The sequence below is a fragment of the Aquarana catesbeiana genome, linkage group LG05 (assembly GCF_042186555.1).
Source record: "Aquarana catesbeiana isolate 2022-GZ linkage group LG05, ASM4218655v1, whole genome shotgun sequence".
In the NCBI taxonomy this organism is placed as follows: Eukaryota; Metazoa; Chordata; class Amphibia; order Anura; family Ranidae; genus Aquarana; species Aquarana catesbeiana.
In genome coordinates, this window is record NC_133328.1 from 530,729,962 (window position 1) to 530,754,290 (window position 24,329).

General features: G+C 40.6%; 1 protein-coding gene across 1 annotated transcript; it reads left to right on the forward strand.

Annotated features, from left to right (window-relative positions):
- Positions 1-1,174: 1,174 nt before the first annotated feature.
- On the forward strand, positions 1,175-22,624 carry VXN (vexin). The gene is made up of 6 exons (XM_073632805.1): positions 1,175-1,265; positions 10,626-10,681; positions 14,941-15,085; positions 17,592-17,656; positions 20,763-20,854; positions 22,441-22,624. Exons 1-6 carry the CDS (start codon positions 1,175-1,177, stop codon positions 22,622-22,624), a joined length of 633 nt encoding a protein of 210 aa, XP_073488906.1.
- The last annotated feature ends 1,705 nt before the right edge of the window (positions 22,625-24,329 follow it).

The window sequence follows — 24,329 nt, forward strand, 5'->3', positions numbered from 1 at the left end:
ATATCTCATACCTGATGGGTTGCTGGGGAAGCTGGAAATCATGGTAGCAGTTGCAGCTACTACAGCAATAGCCCCAATCATCAGATTCCTGCTCAAGTTCTATGCGAGCAGCTGCCCCATTACACAGTGACCAATGGGGGTTGCTTGCCCAACACTGCCGCCATCATAGAATGCCCTGTATTTATTTCAGTGAATACAAGGTGTTCTATGAATGGTGGAGGTTCTGAGGAAGCGTCCTCTACCCCACCACCCCCTGTATTTTGTGTACAGTAGAGCAACCGCTGGCATAGAACCCAAACAGGACCTGGATCATCATAGCTATCGCTGTAGTAGCTCTGACTGCTACAGTGATTTCCAGCTTCTCCGGCAGCCAATCAGGTATGATATGTATATACTTATTTTGTGCCAAGCTGGACCAATATAAGTATGTAATAAAGATACAAATCATTCCAGAAGTCCAGCTTTAAAGTGAATCCAAACCACTATATTAATGTTTGCTCTTTACAATATGTCTGTTCTTTTTTCCTTTGAGTCATATATGAGCACTGGTATATTTTTCTCTGTTTAGCTTCTTATTAAATACGCCCGTGAGTTTCTTGTACTGTAAAATGTTGAGCATAAATTCACAAAAAAATATATATATTTTAGGAAACTGTATAAGATGTACAACATGTAAATACGGGAAAGATTTACTTGGTTATCTCAGTTTTCAATTCAAAGCATACATAGAGGAGGACAGTTTATATATATATATATATATATATATATATATATATATATATATATATTTATATATTTATCATATTTGCATGGTTAGATCATATTTTTACTCTGCTGTGCCTTTTATGATGACAAGTGACATAAAATATGTGATGCATGAGAGCAGACTGAGAAGTGTGCCAGTGACATGCAAAGCTTTCTAGGCACACAGCATGGAGACAATGCAGGAAAGTGCCCTGGGGTGTTTACTATGCTCTGTGGCAACAAACCTTTGTATGAATGGAATTCTTGACAAGACAGATGGGAGTAAATAATGTTACAATGTGGAATAAGGAATGAGATGAGATCACAGCTCCAGCCTGGCCAGTCCATTGTAAACCTGGACAATGATCAGGGGTGCTGAATTCTGAAACCTATTTAGGAGAAGCTCAGATCAGTTGGATCAAGCTGCTGGATGCACCACACTACCTCACTTACAATGAACCATATATGCAGCCACAGGGAAGACACTTTACAAACCCTTTCCTCTTCTTTCTCATCCAAAGGTAGGACCATGAAAAATGAAACAAACTGTTTCTTTATGACTATCGATTTCTATGCATATAACAGTAGATTTGTCCGCCTTTTAAATTGACTATTTGTTTTTGTTTTTTTAAAAAACAGATTGGCAATTCTACAAAAAAAAAGTGTCACTTTTTTTTTCCAACCTTATAATACGCAGAGCCAAGTAAACATGTTCATTAGTCTACCACTGACTATAATATTAACTGACTATAATAGTAACTATCAAGCATGAGTCTAAGATACTAGACATAATAGTGAGTATAAATCTAAGATACTAAGAGGACGATTTACTAAATCTGGAGCACTCCGAATTTAGTGCAGCAGTGCATGGTAGCCAATCAGCTTCTAACTTCAGCTTGTTCAATTAACCTTTGACAATAAAACCTGGAAGCTGATTGGTTTATATGCAGAGTTGCACCAGATTTTGCACTGGCTTTAGTAAATCCCCCTCAATGTGAGTTACATGGATATGATTGCTGGATTTCGTGTCACAAGTCTCATTAACATTGATGTACTTATTTTAAAAGGTACTTGATTGACATACACATAAACAATGCATATAAAAGACCAAAGTGAAATTATAGTGTTATAGAGTTTAGTATGTAGTGAAAATCATGAACTAATCTGCACAAATCATTCCTGATTGGATGTAGTTACGTCATGAGGCCTTTAGATTGTTGAAAACTTCCAGTGTGACTTTATAAGTCCCATACACAATTGAGCGTTTTTTGGCTCATTTCCTACTGACTACACTCAACATGCAGAATCTCATTCTTTCTCATAATCACCAGTAGTTAAGGGTCATTTTTACTGCTGGTTTAGCTGCTATTTCTTCTCTCATCCAAGAATCGATCTAATGAACTCAGATGATTTCAGAAGGAAAATTTGTTGATAGCAAATGCAAAGGTGATAAAGGGGTTGATCTACTAAAGGCAAATAGATGGGTTACTATGCAAGGGAAGTTGCACTTTGCCAGTGAATTTTCCCCAGAACTTAGTAAATGACGTAAGGCTCTGCTGACTTCCATCATCCAATCATGTGCAAGCAAAAATTATTTTAATTTTTTTTCCTTAGGTATCATTAGTACTGAAACTCTGCCACATTTGCTAAGCTCTTTAGAAAATTCCTTAGAAAAGTGCAACTTCCCTTGCAGAGTGAAAAGCCTATTTGCCTTTAGTATAAATGTAAATGTAATGTAAATTCTCACAAAACCTGCATTTTCTATTGTTTTTATAATCTACTGTTAGCTGAATTACAAAATTTTGGTCAACATGTTACTGTTTTGAGTACCAACACTGACTGTATTTAGTGCTAATCAAAAATTGTTAATAGCACTTTGTTTTCAAAGTAGTCAGTGGGCTTTATGTGCTCATATTTAGTATGAGTACTTGTGTTTGGTTTGACATTTAGCTATTATTGTCAAAAAACAGTTCAGAGCCCAGTAACTCCACGACAGCCAGATCTCCTATCTGTGTCCTCTATATTCAAAAGGCACCCTGTCACCACCTTAAAAGTCACACATAAATGCACAGAAAAATGAAGTATTTCAAATGCTCACTTGTAGTGTGTTTCTTCTCCTATTTTTTTTTCATTCCCTTGCAATGTGTTCTGTTGAACTTGCTTGAAATATAAAACATTGTTTTTGCTACTATAATTTTCCTTTCCTGGTTACTTCTAACGACTGCATACTACAGGTCAGCCCTGGCCACTTAACTTTACAGTGCCTGCCTTACTAGTCAATAAAAGTGAGAATACACCACCACCCCAACGTTCCATCACAAGACTCGCAACAGGACAGAGGGAGGGGGAATTATGCTCTTTAGAGAAGTAGCGAGAAATAAAAAAAATTACAGTAAGTATCAAAAAACCTTTACCTTCAGAAAAGGAAAAAAAATCTCCACTAAACACAGTAGTATGTCTCAGTGGCGTAGCGTGGGTTGTCAGCGCCCGGGGCAAGGCAAGTAATTTGCGCCCCTAACCTGCGGACAATTCGCACTCCCTGAGTCCCTTCCCTTCCTACAATAATACTGACCTACCTGACCACTAATCTGATTCCTATACTGACCACTACACTTTACTACTACACTATACAATACACTGACCTATCTCATTCCTATACTGACCCTTACACTGACCTACCCGATTCCTACATCGACCACTACACTACACACTGACCTACCTGATTCCTATGCTGACCACTACACACCACACCAACCTACCTGATTCCTACATCGACCACTACACTACACACTGACCACTACACTATACAATCCACTACACAATCCACTATACACTGACCACTACACTACAAACCACACCAACCTACCTGATTCCTATACTGACCACTACACTATACTACACAATACACTATCCACTGACCACTACACACCACACTGACCACTACACTAAACACCACACACTGACCTACCTGATTCCTATACTGACCACTACACTATACTACTACACAATACACTACACTATCCACTACACTACACACCACTAACCACTACACACCACTAACCACTACACACTAACCACTAAACACCACTAACCACTACACACCACTAACCACTACACACCACTAACCACTACACACTGACCACTACACACTGACCACTACACACCACTAACCACTACACACTGATCACTACACACTGATCACTACACACTGACCACCACTAACCACTACACACCACTAACCACTACACCCCACTAACCACTACACCACACACTGACCACTACACTACACACCACACTACACTACACACTGACCACACTACACTACACACTGACCACACTACACTACACACCACACTGACCACTACGCTACACACTGACCACTACACTACACACTGACCAATACACACTGACCACACTACACTACACACCACACTGACCACTACACACCACTACACTACACACTGACCACTACACTACATACTGACCACTACACACTGACCACACTACACTACACACTGACCACTACACTACACTGACCACACACCACACTGACCACTACACTACACACTGACCACTACACACTGATCACTACACACTGATCACTACACACCACTAACCACTACACACTGACCACTACAAACCACTGACCACTACACTACACCACACACTGACCACTACACACTGACAACCACTAACCACTACACACCACTAACCACTACACTACACACCACACTGACCACTACACACCACTACACTACACATTGACCACACTACACACCACACTGACCACTACACTACACACTGACCACTACACTACACACTGACCACACTACACTACACACCACACTGACCACTACACACCACTACACTACACACTGACCACTACACACTGACCACACTACACTACACACTGACCACACTACACTACACACCACTAACCACTACACTACACACTGACCACTACACACTGACCACTACACACCACACTGACCACTACACTACACACTGACCACACTACACTACACACCACACTGACCACTACACTACACACTGACCACTACACTACACACTGACCAATACACACTGACCACACTACACTACACACCACATTGATCACTACATTACACACCACACACTGACCACTACACACTGACCACTACACACTGACCACAATACACTACACACTGACCACTACACTGGCCACTACACTACACACTGACCACACACCACACTACACTACACACTGACCACTACACACTGACCACTACACACCACTAACCACTACACACTGACCACTACACACCACTGACCGCTACACACTGACCACTACACTACACCACACACTGACCACCACTAACCGCTACACACCACTGACCACTACACACTGACCACTATACACTGACCACTACACACTACACTACACACCACACTGATCACTGCACACCACTACACTACACATTGACCACACTACACTAAACACACTACACTACACACCACAATGACCACTACACACTGACCGATACACACTGACCACACTACACTACACACCACACTGACCACTACACACCACTATACTACACACTGACCACTACACTACATACTGACCACACACCACACTGACCACTACACACTGACCACTACACTACACTGACCACTACACACTGACCACTACACACCACTAACCACTACACACTGACCACACACCACACTGACCACTACACACTGACCACTACACAATACATTATACACTACCCACAGACCACTACTACTCAATACACTACATACTGACTGCTACACAACACTCTACCCACAGACCAATACACTACCCACAACACTATACATTACACTATACACTAACTTTCTGGCTGCTCCCTCTCCCCAGACCATATCTACTCCCCCCGGGCCGAGTGAGTCTCTTACCTTTTTTTCTTACATCTGCTCTGCCTCTGTGCCGCCGACTGTCACACTGCCTGCCCCGGCGGGGACATGATGATCAGTGACCCGGGCCGGAGAGGAGGAGAAGACAGCGGCCACAGACTGCCTGCCTCGACGGGGACATGATTGGTGACCCGGGCCAGAGAGGAGGAGAAGACAGCGGCCACAGACTGCCTGCCTCGACGGGGACATGATTGGTGACCCGGGCCGGAGAGGAGGAGCAGGAGAAGACGTTGGCCACAGCAAAGGCCAGCCCCGCTCCTCCACGATTTAGGACAGGCCAGCCCCACCTGCCGCACATGACCCCTTTCGCCCAATCACAGGGCGACAGGGGCCGGCCTGAGAATTAACATGGCGGCCGGAGCGCGAGGTCACAGAAAATAGAATTTAGATGTATGGAGAGAGGGTGACACATACTGGAGCAGGATTTCGCCCCCCCAAATGTTGCGCCCGTGGCCTACGCCCCCCTCGCACCCCCAACGCTACGCCACTTTCATTGAGTGAGGTATTCACACCTGCCAGTGATAAACTTAAAGCTAGGAGTTTTTCCTCTTCAACAACCATGCAGGCCCAATATGCATGGGTTGAGGTGTTTCAAGTGTTTCTGTAGAAGGAGCATTCACCTGCAAGTGTTATGGGGGAGCCAACATCATCTGGATCCGCAGCAGTTACCATGGACTTTTCAGCCCATGGGGCAGAATGAAAATTGCTCTTACTCTGGATTTTTAACAGAACTCTCAAGATAAAATCTGCATCTGCTTGATTAACCTTAAATACTTTGGAAAACCTGTTCTGATGGCTAGATTTGTTATCAGGTTTCTCCCATTCTTCTTCTATTAGTTGTTTGATTTCACTCATCAAAGGAAATGATGGGTCTTCTTTTTCAAGACTGGAGTAATACTTCCATATTTCTTCTAAGGAGTTCCTGAACTGGATGGCCTCAGTAATTTTGGTCACTAAGTTAACATGAAAGGTATGTGGTGATGATTCTTCCAATTCTTCCACAGAAGATAGGTCTTGGTCTTCCTAGTTGGATAGCCCAGACTGAGATTATTGAGACTCTGTAGGCCTGCTCCTCTTTGCAGAATGGGATACTTGCACAAACATCTGCATGCTTTCAAAGTCTTGATTTATCTAAGGTTTTACTCTCAGTTCATTTTGCTTCTTTGTCTCATGTAGCTTCTTTAAAACATCTTGCACATATCATTTTTGCAGACAAAGCCATAGCCCATATTTATTTATTTATTTCAGGTACTTATATAGCACCATCAATTTACGCAGCACTTTACATATGCATTGTACATTGACATAAGGCCCTACCCTCAAGGAGCTTACAATCTAAGGTCCCTAACTCACATTCATACATACTAGGGACAATTTAGACAGGATCCAATTAACCTATCAGCATGTCTTTGGAGTGTGGGAGGAAACCGGAGTACCCGGAGGAAACCCACGCAGGCACAGGGAGAACATGCAAACTCCAAGCAGGTAGTGTCATGGTTGGGATTTGAACCAGCAACCCTTCTTACTGCTAGGCGAAAGTGCTAGCCACTACAACACTGTGCCGCCCAAATTATGTCCAACTTAATTTCCTAGACAATTAGAGACTGGACTTTTAGAGGGTGAATGAGTGCAGGATTGGTACTGCTGTGGGCTCTGACAATGCTTATAAATCTATGTGCTCTAATGATGCAAGATGTCCACTTGATCACATGGGTAATGCGTAATGTGACTTCTTAATTTGTAGATATATAGAAGTATAGCAAACCTCAAATACTGTGCGAAAGGATTACTATAGAGCTCTCAACATGAAGGTGTTAAATATACAAAATAAATAAACACCAAGTATCTGTATCAATAAAGATAAATCAAATGTGAAACTTTGCATCACATGAAAACTGTAAAGTGGATATACACAATGCCAGAAGTCCACTATGCCAAAAGCGTTCCAATATGGTGCATCAATGTCTTTTAAAATCTTCCAAGTGTGGAAACAAAATGCCTTTCTTTCGCAATATCAGCTTGTGGTGCTTAAAGAGGAACTTCAGCCTTTCTGCTCCCCCCATTTTTTTTTACCTGCATACATTTTATTGTCTTCTGCAGAGTAAGGATACTCACCTAGCCAGTGGATCTGGCGTTGAGCTGCTGGGATCCTCCTCTCTGCAGCCGCTGCATGTGTCAGGCACCGCCATGTTGACTGGGACAGCTACTGGCTTCTCCAGGTGCCGCTAGGCCCACCCCCTCCTCCTTACTGAATAGGACTGCATGTCATGCATCCCAGGAGGCACCACAAGCACCGTGTCATTCGCCTAGGCCAACTACGGAAGTTGGGGGGGCAGGCCGAGTCTTTCAAGCAAGAAAAAAACAGTATGTAAACAAACAAAAAACAAAAAACAAAAAAAACTTTCTCTTTTCTTTCTTTATCTGATTTTATCCACGAAACAAAGCTGTAGAAGCAGTAAGTCACCATACCTCTACTGCTGCTTCAGAGGCCACATAGAAAAACAGACCTACCTTGTTGGTCACATCATAACTCAGGGATGTGCACACGCACATACACCCCTGCTTCCTTAGCACCCGATATAGGCACTGCGAAAGGCTGGCGGGATGAAGAGGAGGAGAGTGCTGCAGGAGGATGAAGGTCCGCTTTAATGTAATCAAGTCTTTCCTACTCACCCGCTGCAGCACGAGCTAATAGGAAACTTGCACAGGGTGTTATCATAATAGCAAAGGCTTTATTAAATTAAAATTGCCCTTACAAACATAGTAGAAAAACAACTTTAGACTCGAGCAGCTGTGTGAACAATTGATAATGGTGGAACTCCCTCACAAAGCAATGTGAGCAGCTGGCTTCTGTAAAGTCTCACTGCTCTGGACTCCCAGCATCTCACACATTTTTCTCCACACTAGCAGACACTGTCTGGCTCTGCCACCAATGCGTTTCGTCAAGGACAATATTCTCAATATACTTTCTCTTTTCTTTCTTTATCTGATTTTATCCCCGAAACAAAGCTGTAGAAGCAGTAAGTCACCATACCTCTACTGCTGCTTCAGAGGCCACATAGAAAAACAGACCTACCTTGTTGGTCACATCATAACTCAGGGATGTGCACACGCACATACACCCCTGCTTCCTTAGCACCCGATATAGGCACTGCGAAAGGCTGGCGGGATGAAGAGGAGGAGAGTGCTGCAGGAGGATGAAGGTCCGCTTTAATGTAATCAAGTCTTTCCTACTCACCCGCTGCAGCACGAGCTAATAGGAAACTTGCACAGGGTGTTATCATAATAGCAAAGGCTTTATTAAATTAAAATTGCCCTTACAAACATAGTAGAAAAACGACTTTAGACTCGAGCAGCTGTGTGAACAATTGATAATGGTGGAACTCCCTCACAAAGCAATGTGAGCAGCTGGCTTCTGTAAAGTCTCACTGCTCTGGACTCCCAGCATCTCACACATTTTTCTCCACACTAGCAGACACTGTCTGGCTCTGCCACCAATGCGTTTCGTCAAGGACAATATTCTCAATATACTTTCTCTTTTCTTTCTTTATCTGATTTTATCCCCGAAACAAAGCTGTAGAAGCAGTAAGTCACCATACCTCTACTGCTGCTTCAGAGGCCACATAGAAAAACAGACCTACCTTGTTGGTCACATCATAACTCAGAGATGTGCACACGCACATACACCCCTGCTTCCTTAGCACTGAAACCAGAGCCTGGAAACATGCATTAAAATGTAAAAAGATAAGTAAAGGAAAAATTTTTTAAAAAAAGGAAAACTTGCCCAACAGCAACAAATGGGCAATTCATATCAGGGGTAATCTTGGTAGTTAGGGTACCCCAGTCTTCAACCATGGAGAGGGTAAACTAGCGTGGAATGCGATAGGGAATCCTTCTAGCCATGATCCTAGAGTGAAGAATGCTTCACTGGTGGTGTATTTTCACTAATAAGGTTGACCCAAAGGGGGTTAAGGGGACAAAGTTGGCCCATAGTATGCTGCCATGTGGAGTGCAGGGAACATTAACTAGTTAATTCCTTAGCACAGTCTTCCTCCCCACTTGCACCTCATAGCCCTCTCCTCAAGGTGTGTCTGATTATTCTCAATGCTGGCGAAACTTGTTTGTCCCTCCCATCACTTCCCATATAAACTTCTGAGTGACAGTTCTGAATCTGCTGGGGCTGCTGACATCTCATCTAAGATGTCAGCACACAGAAACAGTCTCATAGCTTTTGAATGTCTACACAAGGGGGGGGGATTAAACATTAAATAACATACACAAAAAATATGTTATATACACATATAATTTCATGAAAAGTTTTCTTGACAAAAATTATCTGGTGACAGGGTCTCTTTAAGGCGTTAAAGTCTTTAATAGTCTAAAATTAAAAAGTAAAAGTTTTATATTTGAACTATGATGTCATTGCCTGCAATGCAGATGCCTTGCAAATAGGAACATGACTCAAGCAGGAAAAGGGAGCCATATTTTCCTAAACATGTATTAAGAGATGAAATAACTGTGGCTGGCATCATGCTCCTGTTTGTATAAAGGCCTCATAGCCCTCAGACAGCAGCCTTGACATAGAAATATAAACCAATATCAATGAATATACACACACACTATCATTAAAACATATTTATTGTGTAACTGTGTGTATAGATATATAATCATTATGAATAAAACATAGTTATTGCGTACAAGGTAGTGATAATTGGGTGGCTGGAAATGAATAGGGATTTCTCAATGAAAGTGATGTGGGTTCATAATTAAAATCTGGCCTGCTGGCACCTGTACGCTATGTGTTTAGTGTACACAAAAAATATTATGCAAATCTTATTACATGGTTGAGTTCTTACATGCTACAATTAGTTATACTAATTGCACATCATTTTTTGAACAGGATAGGTCATATTTTAAGATGGTTTCTGTTTATTCATTTGCAGCATATATCCGACCAAGAAGAAGAGCAGTGGGTGGTCAGAAGGTCACATTTAATAGTGTAAGAACTTTTGAGTTTATTGATATATAATTTATATGATAAAATTGTAAATACCTGTGCAGCCATATTCAAGGTCCTGAACGTCGCTGATACCAGGGAATATTGGTTGATATTAGTTAAAAGTGTCTGATCAGTTGAATTATTATGGTATTATTGATAGAAATTATATTATTGATAGAATTTGTATTATCATTACTATTTTTATACAGGATTTATATAGCGCCAACAGTTTGCGCATTGCTTTACAACATGAGGGCAGACAGTACGGTTACAATACAATTCAATACAGGAGGAATCAGAGGGCCCTGCTCATTAGCGCTCACAATCTAGGAATGTACATTATATGGAACTATCCATAGCTTTATTACTGCAGTATCATTGTTTTTAAATAATCTTTTTTCTGAGCTTACTCTGAGCCATGTCCAGTTATGATCCCCCCCCCCCTTAGACTTGGTACACACCTATGCAGTTTGCTTTTGGTCATTTCTGCACTGCAGTGCAATTTGTTGTTGGGCAAGTTAAGAAGCAAATTGCGGGAAAATCGTGATAGAATTGTGGCAAAAAGGCACTGCGGCTTCTCCATTGAAGTCTATTGAACCAGAAAAGCGAAAACGTTTTGCGTCTAAAAAAGTCCCTGACTTCCAAAAATGCAATGGTTGAAAAAAGCATAGATGTGAACGTGCCCCATAGCAAACCATGTTAAATTAACTATGGCGCATTTCTGCAAAAAACGCATAGATGTGAACTGAGCCTTAGGCTTCACGCACACCGGACATTTCTAAAAGTATTTCTCCTGGCAGGAGAAAAGCATCTACAAAAATTTGCCTATGCTCCGTTTTCTCAAACATGTTTAGGCACATCAAACCGTTGGGCATTTATTAATTTAATCTGGCCATTGAAATGAAAATACGCTCAATCGCTAAAAGCACCTACCATTGTTGTGTGTTTAGATGCGTCAGTTGTTTTTTTTACCAAAACGGCCTCTATTGAGCACACAAATGAAAGGTTTTTTTTCTTCTTCTAAACTCCCCTGCTTCTAAACTCCTGTAAATGCCTGTAGTGTACACGGACACACAGGTTAACATGGAGGGGAGTTCAGAGGCAGAGAAAAAAAAAGCTCAAACGTCTGTAAAGCCGCATTTTTGAGCTCAAGTGTGCATGAGGCCTTAAGGTGGTCGGGGTTCTTTCCACCCGGGCCACAGCCTGGGTGGGTGTGTGTGAAGCAGCAGCTGAGGTGTAGGCCTGAAGCCTGATGCCTAGCCTCATGTGAAGGGGCTCAGCCTGAGGGGAGCCTGATCATTGCCAGGAAGCATTAGTAGAAGAACTTTCCAGAGGATCAACTACTCTTGTTGCCGGAGGCAAGCGTCTAAGGGATGGAGTTTTGAAGGAGTACCAGAGCAGACTGTTCATCAGCCAGGGACTGTGAAGTGTTGGGAAAGCTTCAGGAGAGAACTCATCCAAGATGTACAGCAAGTAGCTGTAAGTAAAGCTTGAAAAGAAGAATACAGCGGGTAGCTGTGAGTAAAGCTTGAGGGATCCAGCGGGTAGCTGTGAGTCCAGGAACCTAGCGGGTAGAGTGGGTGAAGCTTGAAGAATACAGCAGGTAGCTGTGAGTTGAGGCATCCAGCAGATAGCTGACAGTCCAAGAAGTCCAGTGGGATACTGCAAGCTAATCTTGAGGATCTACAGTGGGATACTGTAAGTGAAGTTGTTGCTATAGGAGACAGCAGTTGCTACAGGATACAGATCGTTGCATTCAGCTAAAAGGCCTTTTTTCTGTATTGCTGTGTGCCTTGTTCTATTTTTGTCTGCGGAGTGTCAGAAACCATGAAATCAGACCGAGACAGAAGTACAGTTAAATCACACTTGCTTAATAATACAAGTAAAAATAACAAACGTAGTCAAAACATAGCCAAAGTTCAATAACCGGAACGGATAGTCAGCCAAGCCAGAAGTCAGGGATCAATGTAGTGGAACAGCAAGCAGGATCTGGAGCCAGAAGGGATGTCAGCAAAGCCACGGAGTCTGCCAATTTGCTATTGCATTTGCCTAAGGGTCTCCTGTGCCCTACCCCTCTCTCCCCTGTTCCTGTTAAGAGAAATTAAACTCTCTTTGTTCATTTTTAAAAGTGACTGGCACCCATTTTTCCACCTTGCACAACACCCACCATGCCTAATAACCTGTACCTTGAGGAGGAATGTCAGCTCTCCCTGACTCTGGGAGTCACCACCAGGCCTCTGGAGGTTGGGGAGACCGCTACATACAACTAGCTGTGCTACCCCACCTCCCTATGACCCTGTTTACACAGGATGATTAACTCCATGCCTCCGTGCCCCATGCAGGAACTCACAGGGTGAGTTTCCGGACCCACACCTGCATGTCACATAGGGGCACAGAGGCTGTGTCCATTCAGCCAAGTGTCTCAATAGAGTAAAATTGTAAGCCGGTATGGGAATGCATGTAGCACCTGTGCATCCCTTTGCCGGTAAAAGATGGACCTGCACAGGGCATGGAGATAATCACCCCATGTGAATGGGGCCTTAATATTTACCTCAAATGATCTAGTGCTCTGCATGGCTGTATCTCTTCTCTCCGAAGCGGGAACCATTGGTTCTCTCTGTTGTCAATCAAATGCTGTGAGGAGGGAGCAGGGGGCGGGGCTGAGTCATGCTGTGTGTGTCCAGGGATCTATCTCACACGTTCCCATAGTTTTGCTATGGGGGCAAACTAAGAAGAGGAGGAATGGACAGCACTGGCGGGGGACACCAGAAGAGGAGGTTCGGGGTAGTTCTGTGCAATACATTGCACAGAGCAGGTAAGTATAAGATCTAAATTTGCCTGTAGAAACTCTTTACAGTAGTTGTGAACAAACAACTTCCAAGACACATATTGGCAATGTTCATAATATGTAGGAACCATATTAGGATTTATTGCCCCCAAATTTTTTTCTGTTTTTATAGTTCGGTCACATGACCCCACTGTAATCCTACATGTCCTCTTCCAGATAGTGGGGAGCATAATTACACAGACAGGAAAGTACATTCACTGTCCCTGCACAATGTGTACCAGAGAGCTATGCCTTCATGCTACAAGGTAGGGGCATGACAGCTGAACAGGCTACAGAAGATATAGGCATGCAGAGCTTATGCACAGCATCCTGTACCTTCGAACCACAGGCTCAAGACACAAACTGGCCACACAAACATGGATCTGCTTCTGTGCTTTGTGTGCTCAGTTTAGTGCAATATAGAAGGGAGACTGGTGGAATCAACTTGATGTTTTTGGTGGATGGAGTCCATGAACATACTGAAGACTACTGTTTGTAACATACACGTGTTAAAACAGACACGCACAGATAGCTTGGAAAAATTGAACTTATAAGCACAGGCAGATGATACAGGGAGTTATCAGTTCAGAAGATTTCTGACATGATCAACAGGTATTTTTTTTTACTTATCAAACAGATTTAACAAAACATTTTTAATGTTATAGGGAGCAATAAGAGAAGTAAATTGTTGTGATTTACATGCACTTCAACACAAATATGTTCAGGGCTTTTTTTCAGCAGGAACATGGGGGAATACAGTGCTGGGACCTCCAGCACTGAATGTATGTAATGGCAAGGAGTGCTGGGGTGTATTGGAGGGTCTAATAATGTTGGCTGCTGGGGGAACTATTGTAGCTGGAGGGGATCTATTTTTGCAAGGCAGTCTATTGCTGCTGGGGGGTTTATTGTTGCTGGGGAGGAGGGATCAATTGTTACAGTAAGAGATCTACTGTTGAGCAAGGGAGTCTATTGTTGTTGGCTCCTGGAGAGTCTATTGATACTGGCTTCTGGGAGATCTGTTGTTGCTGCTGGGGTGGTAGTTTGTTGTGGAGGTCCATTTCTGCTGGGGGGTCTATTAATCTATTTTACTACTTTTCTTGTTATTAACAAATTCCATACAAATTACTTAGCACCACAAAGTGATACTTGCCACTGTATTCTCTAAAAGAGGCGCTACTAGGAGGTGGGTAGGGGGTGGCACCAAGGAACGGTGCTCAGAGGTGGGTAGGGGGCGGAGACAAGGGGTGACTCAGAAGGGGGGAGTTCCTGCACCTATTCTTTGAGAAAATAAGCCCTGAACATATACATTTTCTCAGTGATATGCACTCATTTAGAAAAGACAACATCTGTCTTAGGCCTAGTGGTAATTCTGCTTTTCTTACTGTAGAATAGTTATCGTATGCATGTTTAGCTGTTTTTTTTTATCATACAGGTGACAGCTAGTCCTGGAGCCACAAATCACTGGACACAAAAATATCTGCCACAGCCTGATCTATTTGAAGTCCTGCGCAGTAGAGATGAAGTGTGGAAACTTCCTCCACCACAACCATGCCGCCCTCGCCGACGTAACAGACAAAGTAAGGCTGCATATATTCGTACATAAACCACAACTTTTGAGTATTCATTGGATTGCAGGTATATTCCAGAATCACAATAATTTTGTTCTTGATTAAAGTGAAGAAGATGAGTTTGATATGGGGGGAACCTCTCCTATGTCGAGCTAGCAAAATTACAACAGAGTCCCAGGTGGCGCTCCTTTGGCGTTATTTTATTATCACATATATTCCGGAATGGCAAGTTGATGCCATTCTCTGAATTACAAGCCAGGTATAATCTACCAACCACCATGTACTACCCTTATCTCCAGCTCAGACATGCGGTGGGCACGCAGGGAGACGCTACTCCCTTGACCTTGTCACCTACCCCCATTTTTCATTTGTTGCAGACCGGCACAGAAACTAAAGGGTTTATCTCACATTGCTATCAGATGTTACTGATGCAACTTTTAAAAGCTCACCCAACTAAGGCACCGTCCCTATGGGAGAAGGATGTAGGTCCACTCACGGGAGATCAATGGGAGGGAGCTCTGCAATCTATCAATATATGCTCTCTCAATGTGGCTCAAAAGATCTCCCAATTATATATAGTACTTGGAGTGCACTACACCCCACTTAAATTATATAAAATGAGTAGAAGGCCAGACTTTGTGTAGTAGATGTGAGCAACATCAAGGTGATCTCATCCACTTACTCTGGAGATGCCCAAAACTCCATAGGTACTGGAGTGAGGTACTTGGGACACTTAATCAAGTGTTCCAGACTACCATCCCCCTAGATCCAATTTATTGTATATTAGGGGTCCTAGAAGAAATTGTCCCGGAAGAGATGACTAGAATAGCACTCACTAGGGCATTGTTCCAGGCACGCAAACTTATATTGATTGGCTGGAAATCGGTCTCCCCACCCTCAGTGACCTCCTGGATAACACATATGGGTAATACCTTGATTATGGAAAAATGTATTTATCAACATATGGGTAGTTCTAACAGATTTGGGAATTGGTATTGTCTAGATTGCTACAGTGTCCTACGGGAGGTCCATGAAGGTTTATTAAGGATTAAAGGTCAGAGGTCTGATGAGTATTGGTATGTTATACACATCTTTGGCATATAGACAAGATTGTGGTAATAGATGAAGGGTAGACTGTACCGTTTGCATGAAAGTGTATTAATGTATGATGCTTGTACATTGGAAACTATGTAAACTTGTTCAATAAACACCTTTTTGATTGAAAAAAAAAACAAAAAAAAGTGAAGAAGATGTGAGATTATTATTATTATTATTACAGCATTTATAAAGTGGTAACAGTTTGTGTAGTGATTTAAAAAATGGAGGGAGTCATATTATAATGCAATTTAATACAAGAGGGATCATAGGACCCTGCTGGCTAGAGTTTACAATCTAAAAGCCATTCCTGACCTGTTTAAAAAGTGAAAGTCCTGGAACTGTCATCCTTGCAAAACTAAGAACTGTCACAGCTAAAGAACAAAACTAAGAACAGTAGATCATAGCCATTTGGCTGCCAGAACAAACATTTAGACCAGGACTCTCCAAACTTTCTACACAGAGGGCCAGTTTACTGTTTTTCAGACATTAGAGGGGCTGGACTGTGGCCAGTGGGAATATATTTTTTTTCCGGAAACAGGAAACAGTGCCCCATCTTTGGTATTAGGTGGGGGAATAATGTCCCATCTTTGGTATTAGGGGGGAATAGTGCCCCATTGTTAGTATTGAGGGGAGGAATAGTGCCCCATCTTTGGTATTAGGGGGAGGTAGAGCGCCCCATCTTTAGTATTAGGGGAGGAATAGTGCCCCATTGTTGGTGTCAGTCTGAGAATTAGTGCCCCATTGTTGGTGTCAGTGGGAGAAATAGTGGCCAGCGAGAATACTATTTTTTCTGGCAACAGTAAACAGGACACCATCTTTGGTATTGGGGGGGGGGGGGGCTAGTGCCCATTGTTAGTATTAGGGGGAGGACTAGTGCCCCATCTTTGGTATTAGGTTGGAGGAATAGTATTCCATCTTTGGTATTAGAGGGAGGAATAGTGCCCCATTGTTGGTGTCAGTGGGAGGAATAGTGTCTCATATCACTGGGATGAATAGTCCTCCAAGGGCCGGAGAAGGATAAGCAAAGGGCCATATCTGTCCCCCCCCCCCCCCCCCGGGCCGCAGTTTGGAGATCTCTGATTTAGACTATGAATTCTCTAGATCTCAGCAAGACCCCATGATATGTACTGTATGTAAAAGCTTTATTTTGTAAACAAATATTACATATAGATTGTATGTAACCCTGTAACAGAGCATTGTGGGTTTTCTAAAAAGAGGACACAACAGAAGCTGTTTGCCTTCAGACCCTCTATCTCCAATTGAAACTTCATAGGGCATCATCAGAACAGAAAAGGCTTGGGGAGGGGATGGCGTGTTAGTCCCTTCTTGGGCTCTTTAAATTATATATCATATAATCAAAGCACTATACATTCCCTTCAAAATAACACAAACACCTGTTCTGCTTTGTACTTTACAGTAGGCACTGAAGACATGAAAACACCAAAGTTTGCCACAAATCATCAGAATGTACAACACCAAAATGTAAGTATTTGTCAAGTATAAATTGATTTATAGTGCCAAAGTACTCTCAGGATTTAGGTATAACTAGTACAGACAGTACAGCAATGAAATATAATTAGTGGAAATTAAGTAAAGCAATGCCATGTTCTGTCAAAGTATATTCTTCACATCCAACTGGATAGTACAATGGGCACTGCCCTGTGCCACAATAAACCCCACAAATTATGTCACAATCTAGGAAAAGGTTTTAGAAAAATCTCAATTGGAGATACACTAGGGACAAGTACAAAATGGAAAAGTTGTGATCACTATCCATAGCATATTGGTGGGCAAGGCTCCTGGGGTTTATGTCAAATATTTAAAGGATGACAGTAAAGCAGACAGTGAGTAGAAAAAAAAAGAACAGAAAAGAATAGTACAGCAAACATTACAGGTGAATACTAAGCAATACAGCACAGATATTTAAAGGTAGATTCCCCCTTTAGGTAGTTATAATGCTTTATTCAATAAAGAGTCCTTGAAATTAAAGAGGAAAGATAATGGCTTTTGGTCACTTTTTTAAACTGCTGTTTTATGTTTTTTTCTTTATCAATATACTTTTTTTGTTTTACAAGCAAAAATGTAACACATGATAATAGATTCACAGAGAACTCTACGATCTAGCTAAAAAAAAAAACACAACAACATTCGCCTTATATACCACTTATACCACTTACTCTGACCGAAACTTTGAACTGAACAAAGTCTGGGAGTAACTACTAATTTTAGTTTGAGTTTTTGAGGTCTATGAACAATAGTATTTACAGTGAAATAAAAGCCAAGAATTTTTTTAAAGGCGCTTAAAGCTATGACTGCTGACTCAAAAGTAAAATTTTGACTGTTAATACATAATATTTCATATTTACTTGAATATAAGAATAAAAAAGAAAAAAAGGCTGTAAACAAGAACCAAAGGAATACCTATCTCTCTTGCTGTCCATGTCGCAAACACAATATCCCTGGAGGAGTTTCTTCCACGACAGACACTTTCAGCAGTGTCAATCTTCTCTGTTCTCTGTGATGCTCAGTGGTTCCTCCTAACGACCGCCATGTCAATACTATATCCTGTAATGACTTTGAGGGAGGCAGAGGAACCACTAAGTGGTGCTAAGGATACCTTTGATCTTTGTAAGTGACAGAGTTGCTTTAAATTGACACTAAGCCTTATCCTTAATCTCCAAAAAATAATAATACACTTCCATTACTGAATGGCTCTGTAATATATTTTTCATGCTGTTGTTTCTTACTATGTTTTCCTATCTCCTTGTAACTTCCTCCATGAGCTCCCAAACCTCATCTTTTTTTCCCCTCACTTCCATGTGTTTATTAAGTTAGTTGCAGTCATGTTCATTGCTCTATGGACACTACAAATTTCATATCCCATAATCCATCTCTGGAGCAGTGGCTACGTTCCCACCTACGGTAGTACCATGAAGAACGAACATAGCCACCCTACAGGAAGTCAGATCACAGCGGGAAAAAAAAAAAATGTAGATTTGGAGCATGCTGACAGTACTAGATGGTACTTTTTTGAGTTAAGAGTTAAGAATATATACTTGAATATAATGTTTTTTTTTTTTGTATGTATTTAAACCACATTCACATGAATGAAAAAAATAAAAATAAATGATGTACAAAACCAATGTTCATTCCCTTTTAAAGTTAATGCTTTGTTTATAAACCCATAACAACCGATACAACCCCATTTCATGCAGATGTGACTTCAGAGTGAATTCTGATCAGTTGCTATGGATTACTGCACTTAAGATTGAATGCCCATTCTTAATTAAAGCTGATAATCTTACTGTAGCACTACATTTAACTGTTATTACTGCAAACCACTCTGCTAAAGTTGTTATTTTATAAAGTGGAACAGTAGCATCCACCTGCTGTCTCTAATGTAGATTTGGAGCAGGCTGAGAGTACTAGAAGGAACTTTTTTGAGTTAAGAATATATACTTGAAAAATAATGGGGTTTTTTTTAATGTTTTTTTTTGTATGTATTTAAACCACATTCACATTAATGAAAAAAAAATAAAAATAAATGATGTACAAAACCAATGTTCATTCCCTTTTAAAGTTAATGCTTTGTTTATTAACCCATAACAACCGATACAACCCCATTTCATGCAGATGTGACTTCAGAGTGAATTCTGATCAGTTACTATGGATTACTGCACTTAAGAATGAATGCCCATTCTAAAATAATGCTGATAATCTTACTGTAGCACTACATTTAACTGTTATTATTGCAAACCACTCTGCTAAAGTTGTTATTGCATAAAGTGGAACAGTAGCATCCACCTGCTGTCTCTAATGAAGCTGCAAGCCAATATATTTGAATGGATAATTATGCCCCAGCTGCATGTTATGGACTGAAATGACCGTAAATTGTATGTAACTCATAATAGCTATTATTGTCTTCACAGGAGAGACTGTTAAGAGAAATGCAAATCATAAAAAAACAGTAATATCAGCTAAAAAATCCAGCCAGCTTTATAGAATAATGTTGTTCATTATCACATTATCACAAAAATATAAAGGTTAAAATGGAGATAGCATTAAAGGTTTTAAAATTCACAATAAATTATTATTATTATTTGTTTGTTTTGCCCATAAGGGGAAAAGTAACCCCCAGTCATATTGAAATGACAGAAGAGACTTTGTCAGAATGATTTGGCTTCTGTGTGCAGACCTCCCAAAGTTCTCTTGGGAATTATTGTGATTTATTATTATGCAAATGCTAACATTTTTTTAAAAAGCACTTCTACATATTGAATTGATGTATGAATTCCAAATAAATAAACAAGCAATTAAATATATTTTTTAGTATATGTGTTTCTAAAATAAATAACCTTTTTATATAAAAATGCATAAATACTTGTATGATAATATTTTTACTAATAATTGTAATAATATTTATGTTAAAATTTGGATCTTGGAATCCTAGCAAAAGGTGTGCAAGTCAGCTGTACAGTATACATTACACAAAATCTATAAGTATGATACATCAGGTTATTATTATCATGACAATTAAGCTTTTATGTGTTATATGAAATTTCAATTTGTTTTACATTTTCTTATGTAGAAATCTCTTTCCTCGTCGCCAATAGCCCAAAGTGCGAACAAGCAGATTAGCAGAATTTTGCCAGCTGACGACGTCACTCCTGTCACTGATGGGTAAGTCCCCTCCTCCACTCTGCAGCGTTTATCCAGCAGCTGCCTCTTGTGTGACAATAGCTGTAGTGTGCAATTGAAGTGGGTCAGGTCCCCAATGTCCTCTGAACTTAAGAGAATAACAGGTGGTCTGGGTTAGGGGTCAACTATTCAGCATAAAACTCTGGCAACCACCAATGATCTCATTAGAAACTTTGCGCAGCTGAATCTAATCCCTAACATAGATGATATTTTTATTTTAGGTGTACTATAATAACTATATGAAAACATGTGCATAATCAAATAATTGCAGTTTTTTATTAAATGTCAGTTTTGTGAGCCTGCTCAATATCTTGAATGCAATCATAAGAAAATAAAATGCACAGATTGGACTAACTGACACTTGTCCTCTCCTTCTGCAGCAAAATATAAATTCAGTTGATTGGGACATTCAATATTAGTAGTGTAGTAGTTATCTATTAGCTTTGTAAATTTGAATCAGCTCTTATGTAAGCCAATCATTAGCAGAGTTGGTCTAATATTTACTTTATTTTTCAGATATATACATTGTAAAGCGCTGCACAAACTATTGGCGCTATATAAATCCTGTATAATAATAACAATAATATTATTAATAATAATTAATATCCTGTGTAACAGAACCTTTAGTCATAGAGCAAAGGGAAATGTACAAAGGGTATTAACTGCTTAGAAAAGGTCAGAATTTGTTTTACTGATCGGATATCCCTAAGCTGAAATCTGATTGGATGTTGTGGGTTACTGTATTTTATAATGGAGATCAATGTTTTGGTGGTCCTGGTGACTATGGGGATTTTTTTTAAAGTGGCTCTCTGTTAACTACTGTACTTGTCAGCACCAGCATGTTTCTTCATTTCAAAAAATTATGCCAAAACGTGAGATCACCTTAGAGTGTCTACTTTCCATTTTGGGGCTGTTTGCACTGTGCTAGCAGTTTTATTTGATATGTTTTACTTTTTTTTTCTAATTTGGTCCTTTTTTCCCTTTAAATAGTAAAAAATACAAAAACAAGTGGTTATTAAATACCCCAAAAGAAAGCCCTATCAATCTAAAAAAATATATAGATATATAAATATATAAAAATATTAAAAAAATAAAAAAATATATAGATATATAAAGATACAAAAATGTATTTGGGTACAATGTTGAACGACCAGGTACTTGTCAATCCAGCTAGCACAGCGCTGAAAATGAAACAATTGCTTGTAGCGAAAGAGTATATATAGGCTAGTACTCAAGTGGTTAAGAAATACATACAGTATTAATTTTCATTAAAATTATATGAATAACATATCATAACTGAGCTTTATTCATTTCTTCATGCATAGTTACCTTCATAGCAGAGATCAAAATTTGGCACTTCAACCCAAACACCTAACAAAAGAAAAAATCTAGCAGACCATATTAGGAAGACAATGGCAGATGGAGCTGGAAACAAAGGCATTAGAAATGGGACCTTTGTGTATTGCAGTCATCAATGATGTAGATCTGTGTTTACTCAATTTAGTGAAGTTACCGGATGCAGTGGAAAGTGATTTGGCCACTCAGTGCTCCTCTCTTTTCTGTTGCAGGTGCAGTAATCACAGGCTTGTTCACACTGAAGAGGACGTTTGCTTTGAAAATGAGGCCAATTTATTACTGACTGCAGGCAGCACACCAAAAAAATCCCCCAGCCTACTGCAGAAAATGGGTCTGAAACTCAGGAAGACTACAGAATATATTGGTGCTTCAAACTGTGCCTTCGAGGAAGAATAAACAAAGCACTGTGATGAGTACTGTACTCATTCAGACCAATGCTTGACTGTGACCAAATGTTTTACTATTTATTTTCCTACTAATGCACTAAGGTGACTCACAGTCTACAGAAGAAATGTGTCCAGCTTACAGTTTTTGACCAAATTTTTGGACTATGCATATCATGCAGCATGTGGCTTTGCCCACTATGGAAATACAGAACCACTATATACTGCCATCCCCTGCCTTGGCATTGTGTGTGACTGGTGAAGACAAATTTAGCACAACTGTATATGGGCAATAAAGAGTGTTGCTTGTTTTAGACCTTCAAGTGGGTATAATGGAATGCTAGGATGTGGCCAACAACAGAGGATCAGTCACAGGTTGGTTAACCCATCTACATAAGTACTATGTAGTCTAATGCCCCGTACACAGGATCTGATTTTCCAACAACAAATGTTGGATGTGAGCTTGTTGACGGAAAGTCCGACCGTGTGTAAGCTCCATCAAACATTTGTTGTCGAACTTTCCACTAACAAATGTTGGCTAGCAGGTTCTCAAATTTTCCGCTAACAAATGTTTGTTGTCAGACTTTCCAAACGTGTGTACACAAGTCCATATGACAAAAGTCCACGCATGCTCAGAATAAAGTACGAGCCGGAGATATAAATAGCATTCGTAATGGAGATATCATGTACATCTTCTATGTCATTACGTTCGTAATTGTTGGCCAACATGTGTGTGACCGTGTGTATGCAAGACAAGTTGGAGCCAACATCCTTCGACCAAAAATCCACGTTTTTTTTTTTTGTCGGAAAGTCCGATCATGTGTATGGGGCATTAGAAGAACTACTCAAAATTGGTGCCACTAATCCATACTGCTTTTTCATGTTGAGTTCTGCTATGCTTTAAGGGGAAACTATAGTAAGCATGTTTGGTGTTCTTCATTTGCATGATTTTGCTGCAATCACTCTTCTTCATTAGCAAATGATAATAGCCACGTGGAGAGTATATTGTTTTTAGTGAATCTAATCCAACTGAGAGTTAAAGTGCTTACAGACTTTAGATGACAGTCTTCTGGTCCATCTTATGTCTGGGGATAGTGCATGGCAGCCTTAAAAGAGTATCCCAGAGGAACAAAGTGATTGGACAGATTAGGAAATCTTGTGCAAATGTTATTGTTTTTCATGGCATTAGGAATATGGGAGTGCAGCTTCCCTGCCTCTTCCATTTCCCTAAACAAGAGCACTCATAGGCCTTGAGTTCCCTGCTTATGGGTCAGACTCAGAAGACATTGTACATGTATACCCAAGCGTTCTAATATCTGGCCATTAGTAGAGTTTGTTCACACCAGAGGGCATACTTTACCATGTATGTTCAATACCATCCATTGACTTTTTTAAATGCTCCATTTAGATGATATGAAGGGCACAATTAGGGCCCATTTATAAGAGAGAGCACAAATTGCTATCCATTCTCTGCTACACTTGGCAGTTTTACTTTACACCACAGTCTCCATATTATGCTCCATTCGTAAAATACAAGCTCTGAGCTCTGGTGTCCTCCAGAGTTCTCTGAGCTGTGTTAAGTGATTGAAGGAGACCCAATAGACTAGGCTATATTCCTATTTTTTTTTCTCTTTACAGAGCTTTTTAAATATGCCCATTTTTATTTATCTTAAAGCCGCTTTATGGCTGCGGTAAGACTATACCGCTGCTTTTTTAAT